The sequence below is a fragment of the Idiotropiscis lumnitzeri genome, chromosome 10 (genome assembly GCF_059441095.1).
Source record: "Idiotropiscis lumnitzeri isolate Australia: NSW breed Sydney's pygmy pipehorse chromosome 10, RoL_Ilum_1.0, whole genome shotgun sequence".
In the NCBI taxonomy this organism is placed as follows: domain Eukaryota; kingdom Metazoa; phylum Chordata; class Actinopteri; order Syngnathiformes; family Syngnathidae; genus Idiotropiscis; species Idiotropiscis lumnitzeri.
The window spans coordinates 12,474,184-12,495,895 of NC_142400.1; the positions used below are offsets into that span (position 1 = coordinate 12,474,184).

General features: G+C 40.4%; 1 protein-coding gene across 1 annotated transcript in view; it reads right to left on the reverse strand.

Moving 5' to 3' along the window:
• The window catches only part of sntb1 (syntrophin, basic 1), a 34,896-nt gene extending 13,763 nt beyond the window's left edge, over positions 1–21,133 (reverse strand). The window contains exons 1-4 of the mRNA XM_088307266.1: positions 20,414–21,133; positions 6,867–7,101; positions 3,278–3,395; positions 3,095–3,184 (exon numbers count right to left, since the gene is read on the reverse strand). Coding sequence (XP_088163392.1) covers positions 3,095–3,184; positions 3,278–3,395; positions 6,867–7,101; positions 20,414–20,897 — 927 coding nt within the window. The 5' untranslated portion in view covers positions 20,898–21,133. The remainder of the gene's footprint in view (positions 1–3,094; positions 3,185–3,277; positions 3,396–6,866; positions 7,102–20,413) is intronic.
• Between the last annotated feature and the right edge of the window lie 579 nt (positions 21,134–21,712).

The following is a 21,712-nucleotide window of genomic DNA, read 5'->3' on the forward strand; positions in this document are numbered from 1 at the left end:
ACTTGATTGATTTTTCGGACATTTCCACAACAATGGCAGCTCACTAGGGCTGAGCAATTGATTGAAATTTAATAATGATTATGATTATAACACTCAATCATTAAAACATTTGCTTAATCTTCAAGAAGCAATTATTATATAACATAGTTCGAAAAGTATTAATTTTACAATGTCTAATACTATGGTGAAATAGTATAGTTAATAATACTATAATAATACTATAGTTCAAAATATGTTTTAATTCTATGGCGATTTGTTAGTGTACAGCAAATAAATTCCAATACACTATGTCAGTTTATAAAAGGAAAACATACTTGAATTTATACATTTGCACCTTTTTTTAAAATCTTTTTTAAATAAATCTTTTGGTCCAAAAGGCACATACATAATTATAGCATTTCTAAGAACGTGATCTGTATTAATATTTTTTTGATACAAACATTTTCTTGTTTTGTATAAAAAAAAAAAAAAAATGATTGTTTGAATTATCGTAATTTCAACTATGACCAAAATAATCATGATTAACATTTTTTCCCCATAATCGAGCAGCCCTACGGCACACAGAACAGATCACAGACACGTTCATTTCCCACTGAGTGATGGTGTGAATGCGAGTATGAAAAGTCGCCTCCCCCAAAATGTACCCAATGATCGACTGGCGACAACTCCAGTCTGCGGTCTACACTTTGCCCAAAGTTGGCCGCGACAGACTCGAGCTCACCGTGATCCTAAACACCACCAACATAAAATAGATGGATGATGGCACACTATCATTTGTCATCATGTCATCTTTGATTATCTGACATGGAGAAATCAAAATAAGAATCCACTCATTCCATCATTTCAGTCTTGTTTTTAAACACTGGAACTGTCTCAAATATTCATCAGTGCAGCCATCCACGAAACCTAATGTTCATTTTGAAAATGTCAGTGAATGTGCAAAGTACTGAATCGTTATCTTACCAAAGTTGCTCAAGCACAAACTCAAACAAGAAGAGGTTTAATGTGAATAGAATACATAACTCGCTAGAACTTTGTTTCTATGCAGACTAAACATGTCTTTCGCAAGTCAATAACCAAACCAGAATGCGGGAGAAATGTGGTCCGTTTGGAATGTGTGATAGAAATGCTAATTTATATCTGGTGCTGGTGCATCGGTACATGATTGAGACATTTGCTTTTCCCGCACAACCCCCACCCTTCAAAGAAAGCCCTTCTTGCTTTTCCTTCAGAACACAGATAATCCTTTACATTCAGAGCTCCCGTATACATATACCACATGCAGCTTGGTATTTCCCGTTTCTAACTATCCTCATTATGAGACTTTATCTGCAACCCAGCTACGGAATCCTAAGCTGCTCTTTGAAGGTTTGTCTGAGCCAATCACATCGAAGGATTTTACAGGATCAAGGGTCACCCTTTGAACATAATTACCAATAATGGTTAGAATTTGATGATAAAACGTTGCACGCAGTACTTGGGAAGAGTTTGACTGATACAGAGTCATTACGGTGAGTTTCACGTGCGTGAGGATATTCCTGAGAAATCTGGGAGTGTGTGTTGGGCGGGGGCAAACAAACAAGACACAAAACACTTGCATCCTTTTGTGTGTGCCGTTGTAGGCTTCTAACGTGAACCTTGACCGACTAAACTATTCGCCAAAACACTGACAGGGTGCAAAGTGAGGCATTCAGGTGATCAAATGCAGTGCCTTGACTTCAAAGTTGAATTCTTCCCGGATATCAAATCCATATTAACCGTTAAAATGAATTGAAATGCCTTTAAATTGGGGTTGTTACGGTCAATTGAAAATTGATTTAAAATCGATTTAAACTGCTTAAATTATGCATTAAAAAAATATGTGAAAATTTTGATCGAAGCCAGATTTGTAATGATAACATTCAAATCTATTGATTTATTTTCATGTTTAATTCTGCCACTAACAAAACACTGAAAATAAGACAAAAATGGAGTGAAATGGTCAAAATAATTCGTTCATCTAGTTTTTTAGTAAAGTTACAAAAATGTACAGTTTGTAATAAATCTTTTGGTTATGAAATTAGTTATTCATTTTGTTAAAAAAAAATCTAATCAAATCGGGAACTGAAAATTAAAAATCGAATTGAATCGTTACATCCTTACGGTTAATCCAGACCCCCAAAAACCGACACCTTTTTTATAACATTTTTGAATTAAGAAGAACAGTACAGTATTGTAGGAAAAAGGGAAAACATAAATCCTAATAAAAGATATACCAAGAGATTTTATCAAGTGATGCCAGTGACACATTACAGTGACTATCTCATTACTTTTTTCGAGTCGTCAGACTACCGTTATTAACACTGTAGAGTTTTTTTGTGTGAAGTTATTGACCCTTACATACGCAAAAGTTGAATTAATTCTACAAACTATAACACTTTTTACCACCACAGGCAGTTCTATTTCACGGACTGAGTGACAACAGACAATAAGAACTGACTTAAATAAGCAGTACACTTATCTCATTCACGGTAAGTTTAGTTTTCATTATAAATGGGTATGTTCTAACATATAGCTATAAATAGTTTACATATCTTAATACGTTGTCAGATGCCAAAATGTTGTTTTCTCTTAAAAGAAGATTATTAGTTAAAAGGTATTTCAAATTAGTCGGATGTGTTTAAAAAAAAACAAACCAAAAAAGTAACACCAGTTGGCACAAAACATATTCAGTGGAAGAACTCGTACAATTATGTGGTAACAATTAATATTTATAAATATTGTTGTGAAGGTGTTAGGTAATTCGCTTATGGGCTAACTGCAGACAAGATGGTGTGCCGGTTTTTACTACAAGTATATATGGACAATTTATACATTTGTTGCTTCATTTGCATAATCATACATGTTTATAAGCAAAGAACTTTAACATAAAGAAAAGTCAAGCATTAAGTTAAAAAAAAAAAATATATATATATATATATATACACACATTGATGCGCAGGTGACGGGGAGGCAAAACAGAGGATGTTGGCTTCCGAGGAGCCACCACAAGAATATCACTCACCCCACAATGACGCACATGCACAAAGCACCAGACAAAACACTCGCCGCTTACCTTCCCTGCCAGCCATCCCAGGTGTCGGATCTCTTTGCTGCCAGCGACCCCTGACCTGGTTGTGTGATGAATCACCTCAGCTAGTGCTTGCTGAAATGAGATGATGTGATCATTCAGTCAGTCTACATACATACAGTCTGTCGGAAGTATGATCGAGTACGCTCTATCCGTTGCGTAACAGACCTGCGTCAGTGTGGATGTGACAGCATGCATTGCAGAGAACCAAGTGAGGGCAGATGGCTGGTCTGGACAGCGCAGTACCACCGTGTGCTTGGCGTCGGGGGAGTGCAGCTCCACTTGTCTGGACAAAACAATTTGAGCACAAAAGTGAGGAAGTCAAATGAAATACAGTATATGATTCTTTATCCACCCCCCCCTTTTTTTTTATTCTTTGCATAAATAAAATGTTCTCATTTGAACTTTTTTGATCCTGGTTCAAATACAATAAAGTTGCCGTACTTTAAAAACTTCAGCAAGCCATTTCAACCAAATAGGCCCTTCTCTCTAAATTTCCTTCACTAATCTCCTTTTACCATAAGGGAGTATTTCTGGCCTCCATAGACATGTATCTGTAAAATGCTTCCGGGCCTCAGCGAGCAGCTCTTTTGATTGTATGCTCAGTGAATGTAAATTAATAAAAAAAAAAAAAAAAAAGGGTTCGGTCATGGCGCATAATATAACACGCTGCTGTTGGAGATTGTTCACATCATTCCTGTTCAATCCTAGAGAAGGAATCGTCTAAAGAAGCATAGGAGGTCAAAGGTATTTCCCCCTATACATGTGATGATAAATGCAACCATAATATACAGCTGAGGTCAAGACAAGACATGATACGTAAGAAGCAAAAGAAAAAAGGCGGATTCTTGAGTTCAAGTGAGAAAATGTGATTACGTCACCCTCCTCCCACCTATGCCAGTCCAAAAAGAATGTCCGGCAATAAACATCCTGCCATGAATGGAATAAATCAAAAGTACACATCACGAAAATCGTATGCTTGGAGCAACAATGACAAGTGAGAAGCAAAGAAGGAGGAAATATTCCGTTTCAGCCTCAACACTCGGCGTAATGAGTACAACCACATTCCTTATCTGGTGTGTTTACCACCAACTATGTCCAAACTCAATAGTCATCTGTTCAGGTGCTCCCGTGGGTGGTGGAGCGAAACTCCCAGCCACGTGCGGTTTGCGCAAACAGACTTTCTTTCTTTTCCCTTTTTATACACACACCTGACACAAGACACCTGGAAATCCCCGAGCGAATTGGATGACTGCACTTCCCTCAAAGTGTTCTTTTGCCATATTGCCTATCATAGTTCGCGCCCCCGCAAAACTGCAGCAATAAAGCAATCTTTTTTATTGGGCATTGACAATACTTAACATACTGTCCTCAGATGTGAGAAAGGAAAGCCACAGTCACATAGGACCACTGCCAGAACCCGCCTCTTAAAGGCACCTACCAGAGCGCATCCTCTCGTTGCTGACCTGGTTATATTTGTCAGCGGTGGTTTTGCACAAGATAAAAAAAGCAGGACACAAATTGTTCAAAAATTAAAAATTAATTTGAGAGAGAGAGTGAGAGCGAGAAAGACAAAGGAAATGAGATGATTTTTTTTTTCTTCTAGTAGCTAAAGCGGGGGTGTCAAACTTTGTGGACGGGCCACATCATACTTATAGTTTCCCTCAGAGGACCGTTATGACCGTGAAATGATAACCTTACACTATCACATACACATGACAAATTGATGGAAAGACAATTTTGAAATCAGAAGCCAATAAGTACAAGTTTATTGAACAATTTTTAAATTTGCTTTGAAAGGGGAGGAATGGTAACAAATAAATGACATATCTCATATATCAATGTTAAAAGTGAAGAGAATGTGCTAGAAACAGGAAGTTGACGCACACGATTTGCCCTTTGCGGGCCACATAAAATGAGGCTGTGGGCCAGATCTGGCCCCCGGGCCTTGAGTTTGACACCTGTGAACTAAGTTAACTCTCTTGTACACCCGCAACTTCTGGAAATTACATTTTAGAACATGTGGAAACTCCACGGAACATTAAAGTCTAGAATCACAAGGCGAAAAAAACAAAAAAAAAACCTCTACCACCAATCTGTGAAATGCATCCGCCTTCGCTCCTCACAGTAAGAACTAATGAACACATCTTCTTGACATGGAAGTCCGATATAATGAGAAAGATCGGTGCCATATTATCTGATCAAAATCTGTGCGAAGCCTGAACGTACAGCAAATAATCACACTCCTATCGTATTATAACATTTACAGCCCTCCAAATAATAAATAACTGCAAATAAGTGATTTTTTTTTTTTTTAATTGTGTGCTCATATTTTTTTTTTTACCTCACCCAGAAAATTGTGAGATGAAGTTGTGTCTGTCAGCATGTCCTTGTTCCATCAAACTGCAAAACGCAGTGCTCTGTTCTCGAACAAATACCGTAGTCACGTTGGCACATGAGATTTCGAGTTGGGATATTGACCCCAAATTCTTCTCCATACGATACAAAGCGGCGAAGTGGAGAATATTGCCAAGCTAGTCAATGTTCAACCACTATTCTGTTCTCAATTTGTGTCAGTCAAGTGTGATCTTTGCAAAAATGCGGAGTCAAGCGTTCTCTGGGCTGTGACAGTGGATGAAAAGTCTGCTCCAAACGGGGGACATCTTTTCATATATTTGTTGTTGAATTTTCTTGTGAACTGTGAAGCAACTGATGACAAACAAAGTGGCTCCAAAACAACAGCATGCCACTTCCTGCCCTTCTCTTGCTGTTGTTTGATGTTTTTTTTTTCATCCAACTGACTTGTGTACACTTCTAGACATGGCCAGCAAATCCTTCTAACTTAAATTGGGATAAAGGCCTAAAAAAATAAATAAACATCTACTCATGATTTTTTGTTCCTCACTATCGCATGCAACACATTTTTCAGGTCTTCTCTAGAATAGATAATTCAAATCATGTTTCACATAAACTGCCCATCCATAAAATCATGTCAATAATTGGTAGAGAACGAGTGCACTTTATATTTCTGAACTTTCAAACGGCAAGTCTCCTTCATGCAGCATACACGTTCGGGTGGGCAATTTTTGAAATATTCCAAATGGAAACTTTCCATAGAAATTTATTGTAATTAATTGGGAATTAAGGGTATGTTATTTGATAGAAGAGGTATGGTATTAAAAAATAGAATAAAACATTTTTTCTCATCATATACATAAATCCACGTCAAGTTGAGAGCACTCTTTGTCCACATGCGAGGGCATGACATTACCTTATTGGTATTTTTTGTTTTTGGGAAAACTTGCTTGTACTTAAAAAAAAACGGCTCGTATTAAATCCAAGAAATTTAAATAAATCATTGCTGTACTTGGACGTCAAGGTGCATGTGGAATTGTTTTAGTTGTTTTAATCAGGATTATCCTAAAATACTGGTAATTTAGCCCCACGATATTTTAACCCTATCAAGAGCCAACCTTCCATTTTGTAAATTTCTTGTTTAATAACATTTATTTTCTTAAATTCTGGTTCATTTCTCCAAATTTCTTGGGAACATTTCCAACTTTAAAAACTCTAGCAATTTTCTGTTCTCTATTGAGAAAGTAGGAAATTTGCAAACTAAGACACTTAAGATACGGCATATTCTTCAAGGTAGATGAAAGTCACATGACTGGCCGACAGGAACAGTTAATAATTGTGTGAAAATGACTTTAGGCACATGAGGAAGAAATGAGCAGAAAGGATTTATTGGTTCATCTACCTGTTGTCTGGATCGACTGTGGTCATGGCTCGGGTTACGTAACACATTTTAAGTGGAATGCATCTCCTGTCGCCCTGCAGGGACAAGGAGGGCTGAGGAGGAGGAGGGCTTCGAGTCTCCGGGGAGGAAGAGGAGGTGTTGAAACGCGGCGACTCAGGCGGGGGGGTTTCCCATCCGATCTCTGACACAGGTGAGCCCTTTTTGACGTACGGTGTGGCCTCTCGCATGTACTTGACTGCGCAGGGAAGAAACAAGAAGATTGTCAACGATAAACAGAAAAATTGTGAGAAAGACAACAAACACTACAGTAGACCGCTACGACATCTGCAAATTCATCTATTAATTTATTGATCGATTTATTTATTTTTTTGTTGGGTTCGTTGCTCATCCCGTCAATAGCAGTGGCCACCATGTATTTCAACCACACGTTTTCTTCTGCTTGTCCCTCATTAGAACCATCACACCTGATATTGGACAAGAGGCGGGCTACTTCCTGGATTGGTCACCAACCAATCACAGGGGACATACAGAATAACAACCATTCACGCTCACATGAGCACCTGTTGACAAATTAGAGCAGGGCTCATCAACGTGGTGCCTCCAGGTAGCCTCTAAGGACCACATGAGTAGCCCACGGCCACATTTCAAAAACAGTCCATCTGTGATCTGCGAGTCCTCAAATTCAAAATCAATTTGGTTTGATCCAAATAGTGTTGCCGTCCCCCAGCAAATTACAAATGAACATTTTATGAATGAATTACACAATCTGAGCAGGGCAAGACAGCAGCTAGCATGTCTCCCGCATAGTCAGAGTTTCTGATGTTGAATCATGGCTTGGAATGTTTCGTGTAGAGTTTGCAGGTACTCCCGTTTCCTCCCACATTCCAAAAATATTCATGTTGGCTTGACTGAAGACTCCACGGGTAAGGTAGGCATATGCCGCCTTTGTCTCAAAGTCTTTAGAAGAAGGCTCCAGCTCACCCCTGAGCCTGAACGGGGAATAATAATTACAGCAGTGGTGCTGCCATAATGACCAACATGCAAATTTCCAAACGAGTGCATGAACTGTAACTAAAAAGCTGCCCAATGAGAGCAATGACTCTACTCAGCGGCAACCTGCAGGCAGCTGGGAGCGAAAGAGAAACATTGTGAAAATCACAGCACAGTCTGAGAAATCCTGGATGATTATTAAAATGGTTGAAAAACTTTCAAAATGAGAACATTTGGTCACTCCAATGATAACTACTATCACAGTACAAGGTTCTACAAAAAAAAAATCTATGCTCGGTTTTCATTGACACTCACAGAGTGTTCAAGAAGAGGAAGAGACAGATCACACATGGACAGTGCGACACACATCTCAAGTAAGTCAATCCGTCTATGTCCCACGTTCCGAATCCTCGATATGCTCTGCTCGTTATGTTGAACAGACATATTCCACTGTGCACACTGTGAATAATTGGCAGATGGCCGGTGGCATTTGGGATTCAGCATACCAAGTATTGTCAAGAGAGGCATGGTGAAGCGGTAACAAGCCTGCCCGCCAACCTGTGGACAAGAACAGACAGGCTTTCACAAATGGAACTGCGGCTTTAAGCGACTGTCCTCAATGTCCCTCCAAAGACAGTGTTTGCAAAACCAGAATAACCCACTGAGTCACATCAGCAATGTCAGATTAGAGCGCCAAATAAGGGCTGTTGATTTGTTCTCGCGCATGCTAACAAAGAACGAGCAAAAAAGATACATGATAAAGACCTCCAGTAATCTGCCGCAGCCGAGACGTGACAACCGTGTCTTGCCTGTGTCTTCATCCGTGATAACAAGCAACATGTTCGGCTTAGAAAAGAAACATGAATCTAATATTGTTCTCTGTGTCGGACCCAAAATGTACGAATCAAACATGGTGGCCTTTGCTGCGGCTGCAAAAATTGCACAAATCAAACATTTGTTTAAATCTACAGAATTGATGTCATCTCATTAAATGTGGACACAAATAGAGCTGGAGGAGTTTGCTTCAATGGGGAAAATGGTTACACTGTGCGTGTGTGTGTGCATATTCCCACGGGTCCTGTTTCTGTCAAAGCACCACTATGTGCCGGACCCTATAAAAGGCAAGCAGTGAGAAGAAATTACAGTGGAACCTTAACTTTGTAAGGAGGAATCGTATATATTTGGTTTTCAAAAGCAATCATACAAATGAGATCAAGTTTATAAGCATATTTGTAAAACTACTGCCATCGTAAAACCATTATAAGCTTTACTAGAAATGTTTTAAAGGGGAAGACAACCTCAAAAAATTAAATGCAGAAAATGTTCTATGCGCCTTCACTAGTCAAAACACGGCATTCGGATTAATATTGCGTTTTTGGTTTGTATGAGTTAATCAGCAAAATTGTCTGAAGGTGAGCCGCGATATTTAGTCGACAGAAGCAACAAAATGGCCGCCTCTGGGATGGCTAAAAACGGGTGGATTTTGCTGCTTAACTCAGATTTCACAAACGCAATATTAATCAGAATGCCATGTTTAGACTAGTGAAGGTACATAGAACATATTCTTGTCAAGATTTTTTGGGGGGTTGTCTTCCTCTTTAGGCAACATTTATATTATCATCAATTAAAGTGTAAGAAGTTTACACTTCCAAGGGAGTAATGTGAAGGCCCTTGTGGTCTCGCTAACATCTATTATTATGATTAAAAACTAGGTTTTTGGATCCAAATGGAACCTGATGAAAAGATCAGAGCAGTACGAACACAAGCCCTCAAAACTCATTGATAATTTCCATTGAGCATTTTGAAAACAATTTGATATCAACGACATCAACAAAAACGGATGTCTTCATCATCCTCATCCTCGTTATCACCATAATAGTATCCACGAAAACGTTTCAAGGAACCATACTCAAAATGGAACAGGAAGTTGGCCATGGGCAAATTCCAGAATTTGTATATTGTCTACTGGAGAATTCCCCCCAATGAACCCCAGGAGGGCAACGCTCCATTGCAAAGGATTCTGCCCACGTGATCTACATATTGTGCTTGAGGCATGACCTCAAATTTCAAGGATTTGTAATGGAAACACACCGAAAAGTACTAATGCAATTTTTAACGATTATCTTGAGTGACAAGTGAGGAAGGGTATTTTTTTTTTTTTAATTTCCTGTCAAGTATTCAAATTAAAATACACCGTTATGGACATAATGTAAAATATTAAAACTGCTTTTTTTTAATTTATTTATTTATTATTTTTTTTAGAAAAAACACACTTCTGCTCTGTCCAACTGACTACTGGCACTCATTGTCAACTATTGATTCTGAAATACTTGAACAAAAGTAATTGGACACAGACAGAGTGTTTATTCTCTCTACGTTATCCCCGTCCTGATTTCAGAAAGTTTCACAAAATATACACAAACGGCTGATGCTTCGATGCTGGCTAAAATATTCGAGTCATGCATTGTGACAGTTTGCCGTCCGAAATTTGTGTGACTTTTCCGGCAGGTTTATCCAGAAGAAAATGACTCGGGTCCAAATTTTACGAGCTTCCTAACTGCTTCTAGAAATCGTTTGTGCTCTGTCAAATTGTTTCTCTTGTAACCACTCTGCATCTCATTTGGAGCTCACGGTTACAGTTCTGCTGATGAATGACAGCCGACCACCAGCGACCAGCTGCTCAGCCCCCATTACAAACCCCATTCGCTCATCAAAAAAACACTTCACTTGTTAAACTCTACTCAACCCCATCCAATTAGGCATTTTGTAAATACGACAGGGTATTTCCTCAGAAGCTGAAGAGTGTTGACAGAATCGCCAGTTGTGCAATGACTTCATTACTCTCATTAAATTGTCTTTTTGCCAAATGCTTTTTTTTTTGGTTTTGCATTGCTCACTCGAGGTTGAGGGGGCCTTCAACTGCTCTGGATCGGAATCTTAATTGGTGAGCAAATGTAGCAGATAAAGAAGGAGAAACTTCATCTCATTAGGCCTGTGACGAGTCAGGTAGCAGTTGAAAGGAGAACAGACTGGAGGCAGAAAAGTAGGAAAAGGCTCCTGTGATTGCAGAATGAAAGCTTCCTCGCAGACGCTGCATGGGAAGGAAGCTGGATAGATTACAGCAGTTCCAGACCTTCATGGCAACTTTTTTTAGAACGTTTGTACAAATTCAAAGCATCTTTCCGCTGACTCTAAACACGATGTCACTTCAACTTCACCTTAAAGACAAACATAATGAAAGCTGGTGCCTGCTATGTGCTAGACTGGAAAAACACACACACACGTGCGTGTGAACCAAGAGGAAATGAATAATCATTTATATGACGGAAATGCATTCTTAAGTGCAGCCGGGAACTTAAGAAACTAAATAAAAGTTGGAAATGAGAGAGACAAGGCACCGCTGGTTGAACACATGGCTGAACTCCAATCTGATTTGGTGACAAAAGAATCTAGCGATGTATTCCACATTGGGAGTTTCTTGTGTAGGGCACTGGTTAAAAATGAGCCCAAGTAAAAAAACATCACCATGTTACCGAAAAAGTCTATGCTTATATTTAACCGAGTCTGGAAGAAATTGGCACTCCCCCAGTTCCTTTTCCCTCAAGCGGATTACACATGGAAACTCAGCGCTTCCAAGTGGATCTCCCCAAGGAGGCCAACTGGAACAGCTGTCACGGAACTTCTAAAGTCATTCAAACAACACACGCAGACTGACTAAAAGGTTGGCATGAGGAAAGATCCCTCAGCTCAGACAACAAAGAGCAAAGAAGTCATCTCTAAGCATTTGCAAGCGTAATCCCTGAAATGTTTAGATTGGCAAGTGGCATTGTGGGAAAACGGCGCTGTGTTGTGTTCAAAGAACCATTGTGTGATGGGCTGAAGAATAAGCAAAAACAATTCAACTGTTGAGGAAGCAAAGTAAAGTCGACAGATTCCCCATTTCATTTTTATGGAAAGAATGTGTTTGTGGAAATTATGATGTGCATTCATCCAAAATCCTGTCCTCAAGATATGCAGCCACTTTTAGATGTCTCACTCCCTCCAACACACCTGATTGAAACAGCTAGCGTGCGTGAGCTAGCATGCGTGAGCTAGCATGCGTGAGCTAGCATGCGTGAGCTAGCATGCGCGAGCTAGCATGCGCCCAGTCTAAGTATTAAATAGAGAAATAGCCCCCTCAACGGATGCTGAGCCCTTTGGTACAGCGCGTCTTTTGGCCGTAAAAATACGGTATCAGGATCGTGCATGCTACAAGATTTACACAGCAGGTCCCAATTTTTTTGATGCTGTCTGTACAATGTGGTCACTCATTAATGGCATGGCTGTTGTGTTAATTTTGATCTTTTGGGGCCATATTTGCAAAAAGGTTGCATGTACAGAAAAAGCCAAAACAGATGTGAGATGGAACTTTCCAGACTGAGACTCCAGAGCCCATGTCAGCCGAGCAGGACAGACTACTCGGAACAGAGCAGCCAAAGCTCATATCTCCGTAATCACGTGCTGATGACGTGGAAGGAAAAAAAAAAAACAATGAACAATTATGCGTTTGCTTGCAAAGATTGCATTATCTCGCAGTCATTGCAAGGGAACACTTTTTTTTTTCTTCATCTTCTATGTCACCTAAGGGGCTCTGTATCCCCCGTGCTCGTGCTTGCGAGAAAGCCGATTTGAAATCTTGTCATCTTGCTTCACAGCACACTTGCGTCATATCTGCATCATGTTTATTAAAATCTACTGGCTAACAGGACATGACATTGAATCATACTAGTGTCAAAATGTCACAACATTTTTATACGTACATGGTGATCCTTAGACAGACACAAGTCAAGTGTAACACTGAATCTATCGGTATTATTTTGGAAAATGATTTAATTTCATCATTTTGCCCACAAGAAGCCATTGTGCACCTCGTTTGTTTTTTCTGTCACCTTTGGAAATTTTTGCAATGCATCTTCACATTTGTTTTGTTATGGAGTCCTCATTTTCGAATATTTCTCCGGTCACATTATGTCTCATTGGATCCGACAATGTTGTCATAAAAATGGAAAACAAAAAATATAGAGGTGTATTTTTCAGCTCTTATCCATTTTTCCAAGCTAAACTAATTAATAACTACGAATCAAGCCACATGTGAAATTAAAGAAGCCTTCCTTCAACCAGCTATTTGGAATTTTATTTGCATCGGCAGCAACCTAAATCAATTTGCATTTCCTTAAACCACAAGCGCAGCGCTCATTCTCTCTGTGTGCTGCTAACCAGTGAACATCAACACATTACAAAGAGGCCAGTGGACTTGATGTGTCAGAAATGTTCCTACCATTCCACTGGATCTGACTTCCTTTTTCCCCTTCAACTATTCCACCGAAGGATAAAGGCCTTCGGATAAGAATGAGTCCAGAAGTTTTGTAACGACCATTAAAAGAAAAGTGGGTCAAACCGCAAAAGACATAAGAACAATAATTACACCTGGAGGCGGCAGGAGGGTTTTTTTTCTTCCTCTCACGAAGCTTGGAGGAAGCATCTCTGCATTTGTTTTGGTTGTGTAAGTGTACTGTATACAAAGCAGCGGAATGAATAATTCCATTGAGTGTCGTCAGCGCAACAACGCGTTTGTCATTAATACCATCATCATCCACTCCGAGTCAGTGTCTGAACAGATGATGGCTTCACCGCTGACTCTTATATGTGCATGTATGGATGCACGTACACACATCCTGACTGGAGCATCAGTCTAGACAACGCTGGCCATGACTGAATACAATGATGGACATGCACTAAGACTGCCACATCACACTTGTCAGGTGTTGACAGGCTTGGATTGCCGGTTGCAAATGAAACACTTCGATCTCACTGACTCATATGCTACTAGCTCAAATAGGATAGATGTTTGGATTGCATTCTTAAATCTGTGTCTATGTTCAGACGACAGGAGTGTGCAACATTATGGGAAGTATACAGCTGTAAAAGTCGGCTAAAAGTTAGGCGTTAGAAACGTCGACAATTCAGCGCACAAGGTTGCATATTTTTCCGTTGCTGCGCAAGTTATTTCTTTACAAGCCCGGTTTACATACTTTTAAGGTGTAGTGACTCTCCTGTCCAGATTTCTGACATACCCACCAAGCATAAGTTAGAGACTTGTGCGGAACCACCAAAGGTGTGACTCGGTAAAGTCCAAAGGTGGCCCGAGAGTTTTCAAGTTTTCAAGATACCTTGAAATGAATGAACAAATTTTTCAATACACAAAATCATTCTGATCTAAATCTGGACGAGATCTGATTCAGATGCAATCTTCGGGTAACGTAGGTGTGCTAGATATCAGCCATATATCAACTTGACTATGGTTGCCCTGGACCAGCTACAACCCGGAGTCGTTACAGATCTGTGAAACAAATCCGTACCACATCTGGCCGGTGGTTCAAAAAGACACTGGACCGTCATGGTTTTGCAAATTTGTCCAGGATTTTGTATTACATCTGACCCGTGTTAGATTTTGCTAGCTGGAGCATGCTAAAGTTGTTTTACTAGTGTGCAGAAATGTCAAACATGTTCCTGCATTTTTCTACTAATTGCGTGTAGCAGCACACTAGCATTGTGTAATTACATAGTAGTAATGCACTACGGAATGCCGTTTACTCAGTACCCTCCATATACAAACTAACTAGCAGGAAAATGTTACTAGCAAGAAACAGTTCTTCTACTAGTGGGCCATAGTTGTCTTACGAGTGAGGACGTAATGCTAACGGACGTAAAGATAAGTATCAAGAATGTGGAACAAATAGTCAAACAGCTATTCATGGTCAGGGTACCTGACAAGATTCCAGTGCCGGGAGCATCAAAGAAATAACTAAGTGCATGATTTGTATTTTTTTTTTCTGTCTTTGTGCCGACACTTAGCATCGATACAAAGTGGCCCTGCGTCAATTCGAGTTGTAAAGAAAAGACCAAAGTAAATGTGGTGTTTTATTGATCTTTTGCCAACCGAGAGATAATTAAGTGTTAAAATGAAGCGTGAGGGGCAGCATGGTGGTTAGTATGTCAGCCGCACACTTCTAAGTTTCGGGGTTCAAATCTCAGGTGCATCTTTCCCGTGTGAAGTTGGCATATTTTGCTCATGCTTGGGTGAGCTTTTTCTGGGTACTCAAGCTTCCTCATACATTCTAAAAAAAATTCCTCATACGTGTGAATATGAGTCTGAATGGTTGTTTATTTATATGTGCCTGACAATTGGCTGGCGACTAGTTTTGGGTCTGCTCAACTAACTAAAGTTGGACCACTTCATGTTGATTTTGAAAGGCAATCTGAAACTGAATTGCGTTAGATCATCTCAAGATTGAAAGTCTGGATGTCTTTTAGACAATATCGAGTGAAAGTATAAAGTATAATGGCAACTTGAACGAACAGCAGCATTTAGTAACCCACGCCAGATGGTGCTTTTTGCAAGGATTCTGCCCAGCAGTGACGATAAGTAATTTTTATGATTCTCTTTTTTTTTTTTTTTTTCCATAATGGTTCTCTGAGGGAACCCATAACTACTATGCGGCCCGCTTTGAAAATGAGTTTGAGACCCCCATATCACCTCCAAGAACTGAAAATGCCTCCAGGAATCCCGGCTAAAAGTGTTTTATGGGGGTGAGTTTGAGATCCAGTCATGTTGTCCAATACATACATGCCTTTATGTCCCGTACTTAATGCAGTCGCACGCAGACATCCTGGATGGAGAAGGACCGTTTCAAAAACATTGTTTGCTGAAGCTAAACCATGACGTGTGTCCACAAACATTTGTCCTTATGGTGTACATAATAATTCCTGAGCAATTGTTTGCTCGCACAATCTTGCGCACACAATACACAAACTATTTTAACTTTCTCTTCCATCTGCTTATCGAGTTGGAAACAGTCAGTGTTAAAATAGACGCAGATGAATAATTGTGTACATAAATTGCACGGTATACACATATCCTACCTCTACAATCGGTTTCTTCTTGAGCTTTCTCATCCTGACTGCTTCTATACTCACAGGAAGGACTAAGTGCACCTGTGGGAATATCACAGATCACATGTTTAACTGGGAATGAAACATACAGGCTTGGGTAAATGGATTAACGCCCTCCGGGTTTGCCGGGATCATTTTCTAAGTGCACCTTCACTGCTTTTCTCAAACGAGCGCAGCACAATCTCCCGGCACTCATGTACCCCGACGTTTACCTATGTATCTTTGCACCGTTTTCTTCGCCTCCCTCATTAGCTCTTCTGCAGCTTTGCTCTCTCTCTTCACATTTCTCCATTAAAATCACAATTCTACTCCACGCTCTCGCTGGTTCCCCTGCTTTTTTTTTTTTTTTTCAATTCTGCTTTTCCTCACTGCAGTGTGTTCCCCTTGTTCCCCTGGGAAGGATCATCACTGCGTGTGTGTGCGTGTGTGTGTGTGTGTGAGCGCGACTGAGTGAATAAGGGAGATACTCGTCATTCAAGAGTCCTCGCGGGAACAGGAATAAACTCAGAAGTGGGCACTTACATGATACATTTTCCTGTGTCTGTGAGTGTGTTTGCAGAATGATGTTCAGCCTTCAGAGTAATCTACTATTAGCCCAATTTCCATCTTCTAAAAGCAACTGTTTATGTCAATAACTCATGAGCATGAGCGAGAGAGGCAGCAGGAAACTCACCAAATTTGCGACTCGCATAGAAAAAAAAAAAAGCAACAAAGGGAGTTTGAACATGAAGGTGCCTCTCATGGAACGGCGAGTTAGACAAGAGCTTTTCGAGAAATGGAACACATTTTTGTGCTCCACTTAAAAATAAAGTGGCACCTTCAAAGGCAATTAATAGATAGTTTCCCTGCGACGTCATACCACGATGGAGGTTGTTTTGTTCGGGTTCTTATTGAGTGTTTGGCCACCAGTTTTGAAACAAGGTGAGAAAACAGAACGTTTGCTAAGGAAAAGACTGACTCACAAATCCGTCGAGTTGATCACACTCAGCCCAGTTACCTCAATCCGAACACCTGTGTTTGATCTGATCACGTTGTTGAAAGTAAACTTTAATCATCATCATTGGGATTATTTGATTACATAAATGGCAGCTGACTTCGGCCTTATTTTAGAACATACAAAGAAATTGGAAAATATATCATATAGCTGATGTAAATTAGATTAGAGCGATACAAAAAAAAAGACGAAAGGCAAACCCAAGTTGGAAAACTTCTCTTTCCATTTCAAGCCTAGTTCATCGTCATGATCTGCACCTCCAAAGTGGCTGACAAATAAATACAGCTGACATGATCAAAAAAATCTTAAGCTTACTCAGTTAAACCATCATTGTAAAACCTTTAGTAATTGGAAAAGCAGTCTTTATAAGTGTATAAAAAGAAGTTAACTGTGATATAATATAAACTAAATTAAAGCGGGTGCATGTATCACAGTTTTGAACATACAAGCCTTTTAAAAAAATGTGAGCACGCCCAAACAGGACAGTATACAATTTGAGGTTGTGCTTATGCCTCTTTATACTCAAAAATGAGCAACACAACTCACCATGACGACATAGACAATGACAGGTCTCTTCCCCCAACCCACAAGTCTGCCATACTACAAATAATGACCTGCGAGAACATGACATGAGCATCCTTATGGCCCAAAAAATACAAAGAACAAAAAAGTAGCAGTAGCAGAACGATTACAAGAAGCTAGGCAAACTATTATTTTTAACGAGTAGCGACACTGCAGTAGCAAATTCTTCTCGTCATTCTTATCAAGTTGAATGACTTCAGAGACAATTATACAAACAATCAACATAACCAGTTGTTCCTCTATTTGTGTCTCGCAGGTTGCTTTCTAATTGACTATTTTGAATCGCAATCATGGAGTCCGTAGCTCGGCCCAACTCAGTCTTGACCATTGGATCTGCAAATGTAAATATTGAACCGAATTAACAAATATATTCGTCAGTCGCAACGGTTTCTCCAGCAAAAGTTGCAGGGGGGGAAAAAAAAAATTCCTCAAAACAACGCACACCTCAGTATAATCAGTCAGGATAATCTTTTAGCTCCATCAGACAAGCTGAACTTTGCTGACTTTAATCGCAGTTGTGGGGGTGATCCTAAAATCTGGCCTGGATGTCAGTAAACTTGCAATTTGAAGATGAACAAAAGTTTGTTAGCGAGCTTTCCTCTTATATCCATGCTAGCATTCGCCGCTTTGCTTCCAGCAGTATTTATATATGCACTTAATATTGAACATTTTTTTTTCTTTACCCTTAGTGGTACGCTTCTATGATGATATCAGGAAAAAAAGGGCCCCAGTGTACGAAAACACACTCCGCCTTGCCACATTTAACTTGAAGGTAAATATATCAAAAGCACAAATTGATCACATTCTGCCGCTATGGAGTTCCACAAGTACCTAGTTAAATTGCATTTTGATTAAATGTTTGGTCGGACGCTATGCAACCGCAAACGTTTATGTAAAATCAGGTCTGAAGAAATGTGATGAGGCTCAACACAAACAAGCAATTTTCATGTTCTGACTCTTGCGATTAATCAGCTCCATTCAGACTGTGGGAAATAAATTGCAGAGAACAGAGGATTTCATCCAGCACTTAGGATCCCTGCTGCCTTTTTTTTTTTTTTTTTTTTTTTTTTTTAACTCATCGTAACAGCGTGTGATTTTTGCAATTAACAGACAGGTAGAAATATTCATGCGCTCTCTTTTGCATTTTGAATCGCTTACGCCTCCACATATGGACACCAAGGGTCCACGTGATCTTGAAAGGATTTTGGATCCTTTCATACTATGATGAGGCATGACCTAAAAAATGGTTACATGATCAGGTTTGCTCTCCTGCGGATTTTTGGTGGAAGCAGAAGAAATATCCGGTGCCATGGTTGGTAGAATTCTTCTCCGCTTTTTGGCAGTCTACACACAATCGCCCTCTCTGCATGTGCTCATTTGCAGGCCTCACAAGCTTTTGGGCGTAGTTTTGAGTGCATTGTCCTACTAGCGTACTTTTGCTTTAAAACTGTTTGTGACATGAAGATTTGCAATTAATTTAACAATTCCAAAACAGCATTTATTACTAAAAACAATACGTAAACAAAGCAAACGTAGACGCGGCCTATCTCAGTAGAGTTTGGGTGAGAGGACTGTTCACACCGGCGTGCAGTTCATAGCCTTCAAGGAAACTAACATGCGGGTGTTTGGAACGTGGGAGGAAGCTATAGTATCCGGAAAAAAGAAAACCCTCAAAGGTCTGCCTGGGGACTCATAACCAGAACGAGAACATCAGAAAAGTTAGGCAGACGTGCTAAACTAATTAGTTCACTGCCCAGTTATTAGCCATTTTGAATTATTTCATGGAATTCAAGGTAATAGTTTTTAGTGCCAAAACAGCTCATGTACTGTGCTGTATGTTCAAGTTTACTGAATCAGTAATTTGAGGGTATCATGCCGCGACAAAGCGTCAAACTTTTTTCCTTTCGGGTCACATGGTAACGCTTTGACTGAAGAGAGGCTATTTAAATTCAGCTGGATGTTGCATTTGTATTGTGCTGCTTTTCAATATTTTTATGATTTAAAGACGTCTGCGAGCCACAGCTGCAACTGCACTGAGATTGTTTGCAGATTAGCCACATGGTGAGAACACGTTGCAATTCTTGTCATTTTTCTTGTGTGTGGAATCTGTAATAGTCACCCTACCACATTACTGTAATTAGCATTTGCATATTGCAATTTGAAAAATTGTGGCACACCTTTGCGAACCACATGAACTGAGGTTGACCGGTGCCCTGAAGGCAGTGGTGAACGCATTTGGTACCTGGACCTCCATTTGGGATTTACCAGACTTGATGCACTTTTTATTACCACCACTATCACGTCGCAACTATAGAAACCATCAATAATATTTAAGAATGCAACACAACACCAACTGTGGGAAGACATAATTAATATCAAACAACATGACCCAAACGTGAAAAAAATACATCATACTCACCAGAGATGCTGATTATTAAATGTTTTCATGGAATAAATGCTTGATGCTTGTCCAAATTGACTTCAACAAGTTTATCTTTGACCAACTAATCATGGAAATGTTCTGTTGTCATCAATGACAAGCATAGTGACAGCATATTTGAAATCTGATTGGTTAAAGAACAGTCCCACTGCTGAATTAGTCTAAATCACATCAAGCAGCAATATTGATTCAGAAGAACTTGGGCAGATTAGAATGACGTTGTAGTGCCGAGCACTGAAATCTGATTGGACAACAAAATGTACAATCCACATGTAGCAACAGAAAGCAGTGGAGCCAAGAAAAAATTGCTACAAAATGAAAAGAGCAGACTGTTGAGAATAAATTAATCACATTTGGAATTTAGGTTGAAAAGTAGGTCAGTAAGTATTGCAGGCAGAGATGGCCTGGCTGGCCCTGACAGCTTAACACTGCCTAAAAATAAAAAAGAAGGGCAGAAATACCCATCACCTTCAGTTTTCAACAATTGTGATTTTTGTTGCAGCCACTGACCAAGGCGAGGGTTCACACCACGATGCTCCTAATGCTTACCTTCCAGAGTCACGTTCTTGCCTGCCTGTTTGAGCGCCTGCACCGCCTCGTCGTGGCTCGCGTCCCTCAAGTTGACCCCGTTCACGGACAGGATGGCGTCCCCGACGTACAGAGCCTGCGTCTGGTCCGCAGCCAGCCCCTTAAAGATCTTACTGATCAGGATGGGCATCTTATTCTCCCTGCCGCCTTTAATGCTGATCCCTAGTCCGCCGACGTCCTGCTTGGTCACCTTGACGCACCGCTTCCTGTTGGCGATGGTCTCCGGCACAGGTTCGGGCTGGTCCAGCAGCCTCGGACCGTTGTTCGAGTTGTTGTTGTCGAGATATGATCCATTGGTGACGATTCCGTTGGAGCTGACGCCGTCGTCCTCGCAGCTCAACGTGAGCGCCTCCTCGTTTAAGTGAAGCCAAACTTTGTGCCAGCGAGCCCGCACCAGAACCTCAACAAATCCACTTTCCTGCACGCTCGCTGCGACTACGGCCATGTTTGAAGCATGTCTTCGGCACACGTCCCGCTTGCACCCGAGCTGCCGGACTTTGACCCACACAACTTTTCACCACGCGACTCCGTACGAGTATAGCACGTATTTAGCGGAGCACGCTGCCACAGGTTCTCAGTGCGTGTGCGTGTGTTGGGTGGAGTTTTCTCCCTCCTATCAGGCAATCAAACCTCCGGAACCAGCGTGAGCACGACGCGCCAATAATTTGACACACACACATGGCGCTCCAGAAGTATGGACAACCCCTAAATGACACATTTGCACCGTCATCGCACTTTGCATACCACTGTGGCATCTAAAGTAGTACACCGCATTTGACGTTTTGAAACCATTTTTTTTATTAATTCAACTAGAGCTATTTGGTGGGAAACTGCAACGAGACGAAGTAGGTCCAGTCCTATGCATGCTGTCCGGTGTGTACGTGTGCGTGCACGAATGGAGGCGTGGGGCCGGTCGGTTGCGCGCCTCCAGGAATGCGCCTGTTCCAGTTTTTTGACATCTCGAAAGAAAGAAAGAAAAAAGAAATCAATAAAGAAACTATTTTCCTTGTACTGGTCATTCTTCTTAAACTTCATCAATATTAACATTATCATCATCCAAATCAAACCTAATCGCGGCACACATGTGGCTGTGCAATGGGAGCTCACATTGTTCAACAGCTCAACAGCACGTGTGGAGGAACTGTTGCGTTTATATAAAAAAAAAATGCTCTGAAGTGAGTGATGTTGTTATGACACCTACTGGTGTGATGGAAGACCCACTTTTCCTTTATTAAGTTTATACCATACCGTCACCTTCTC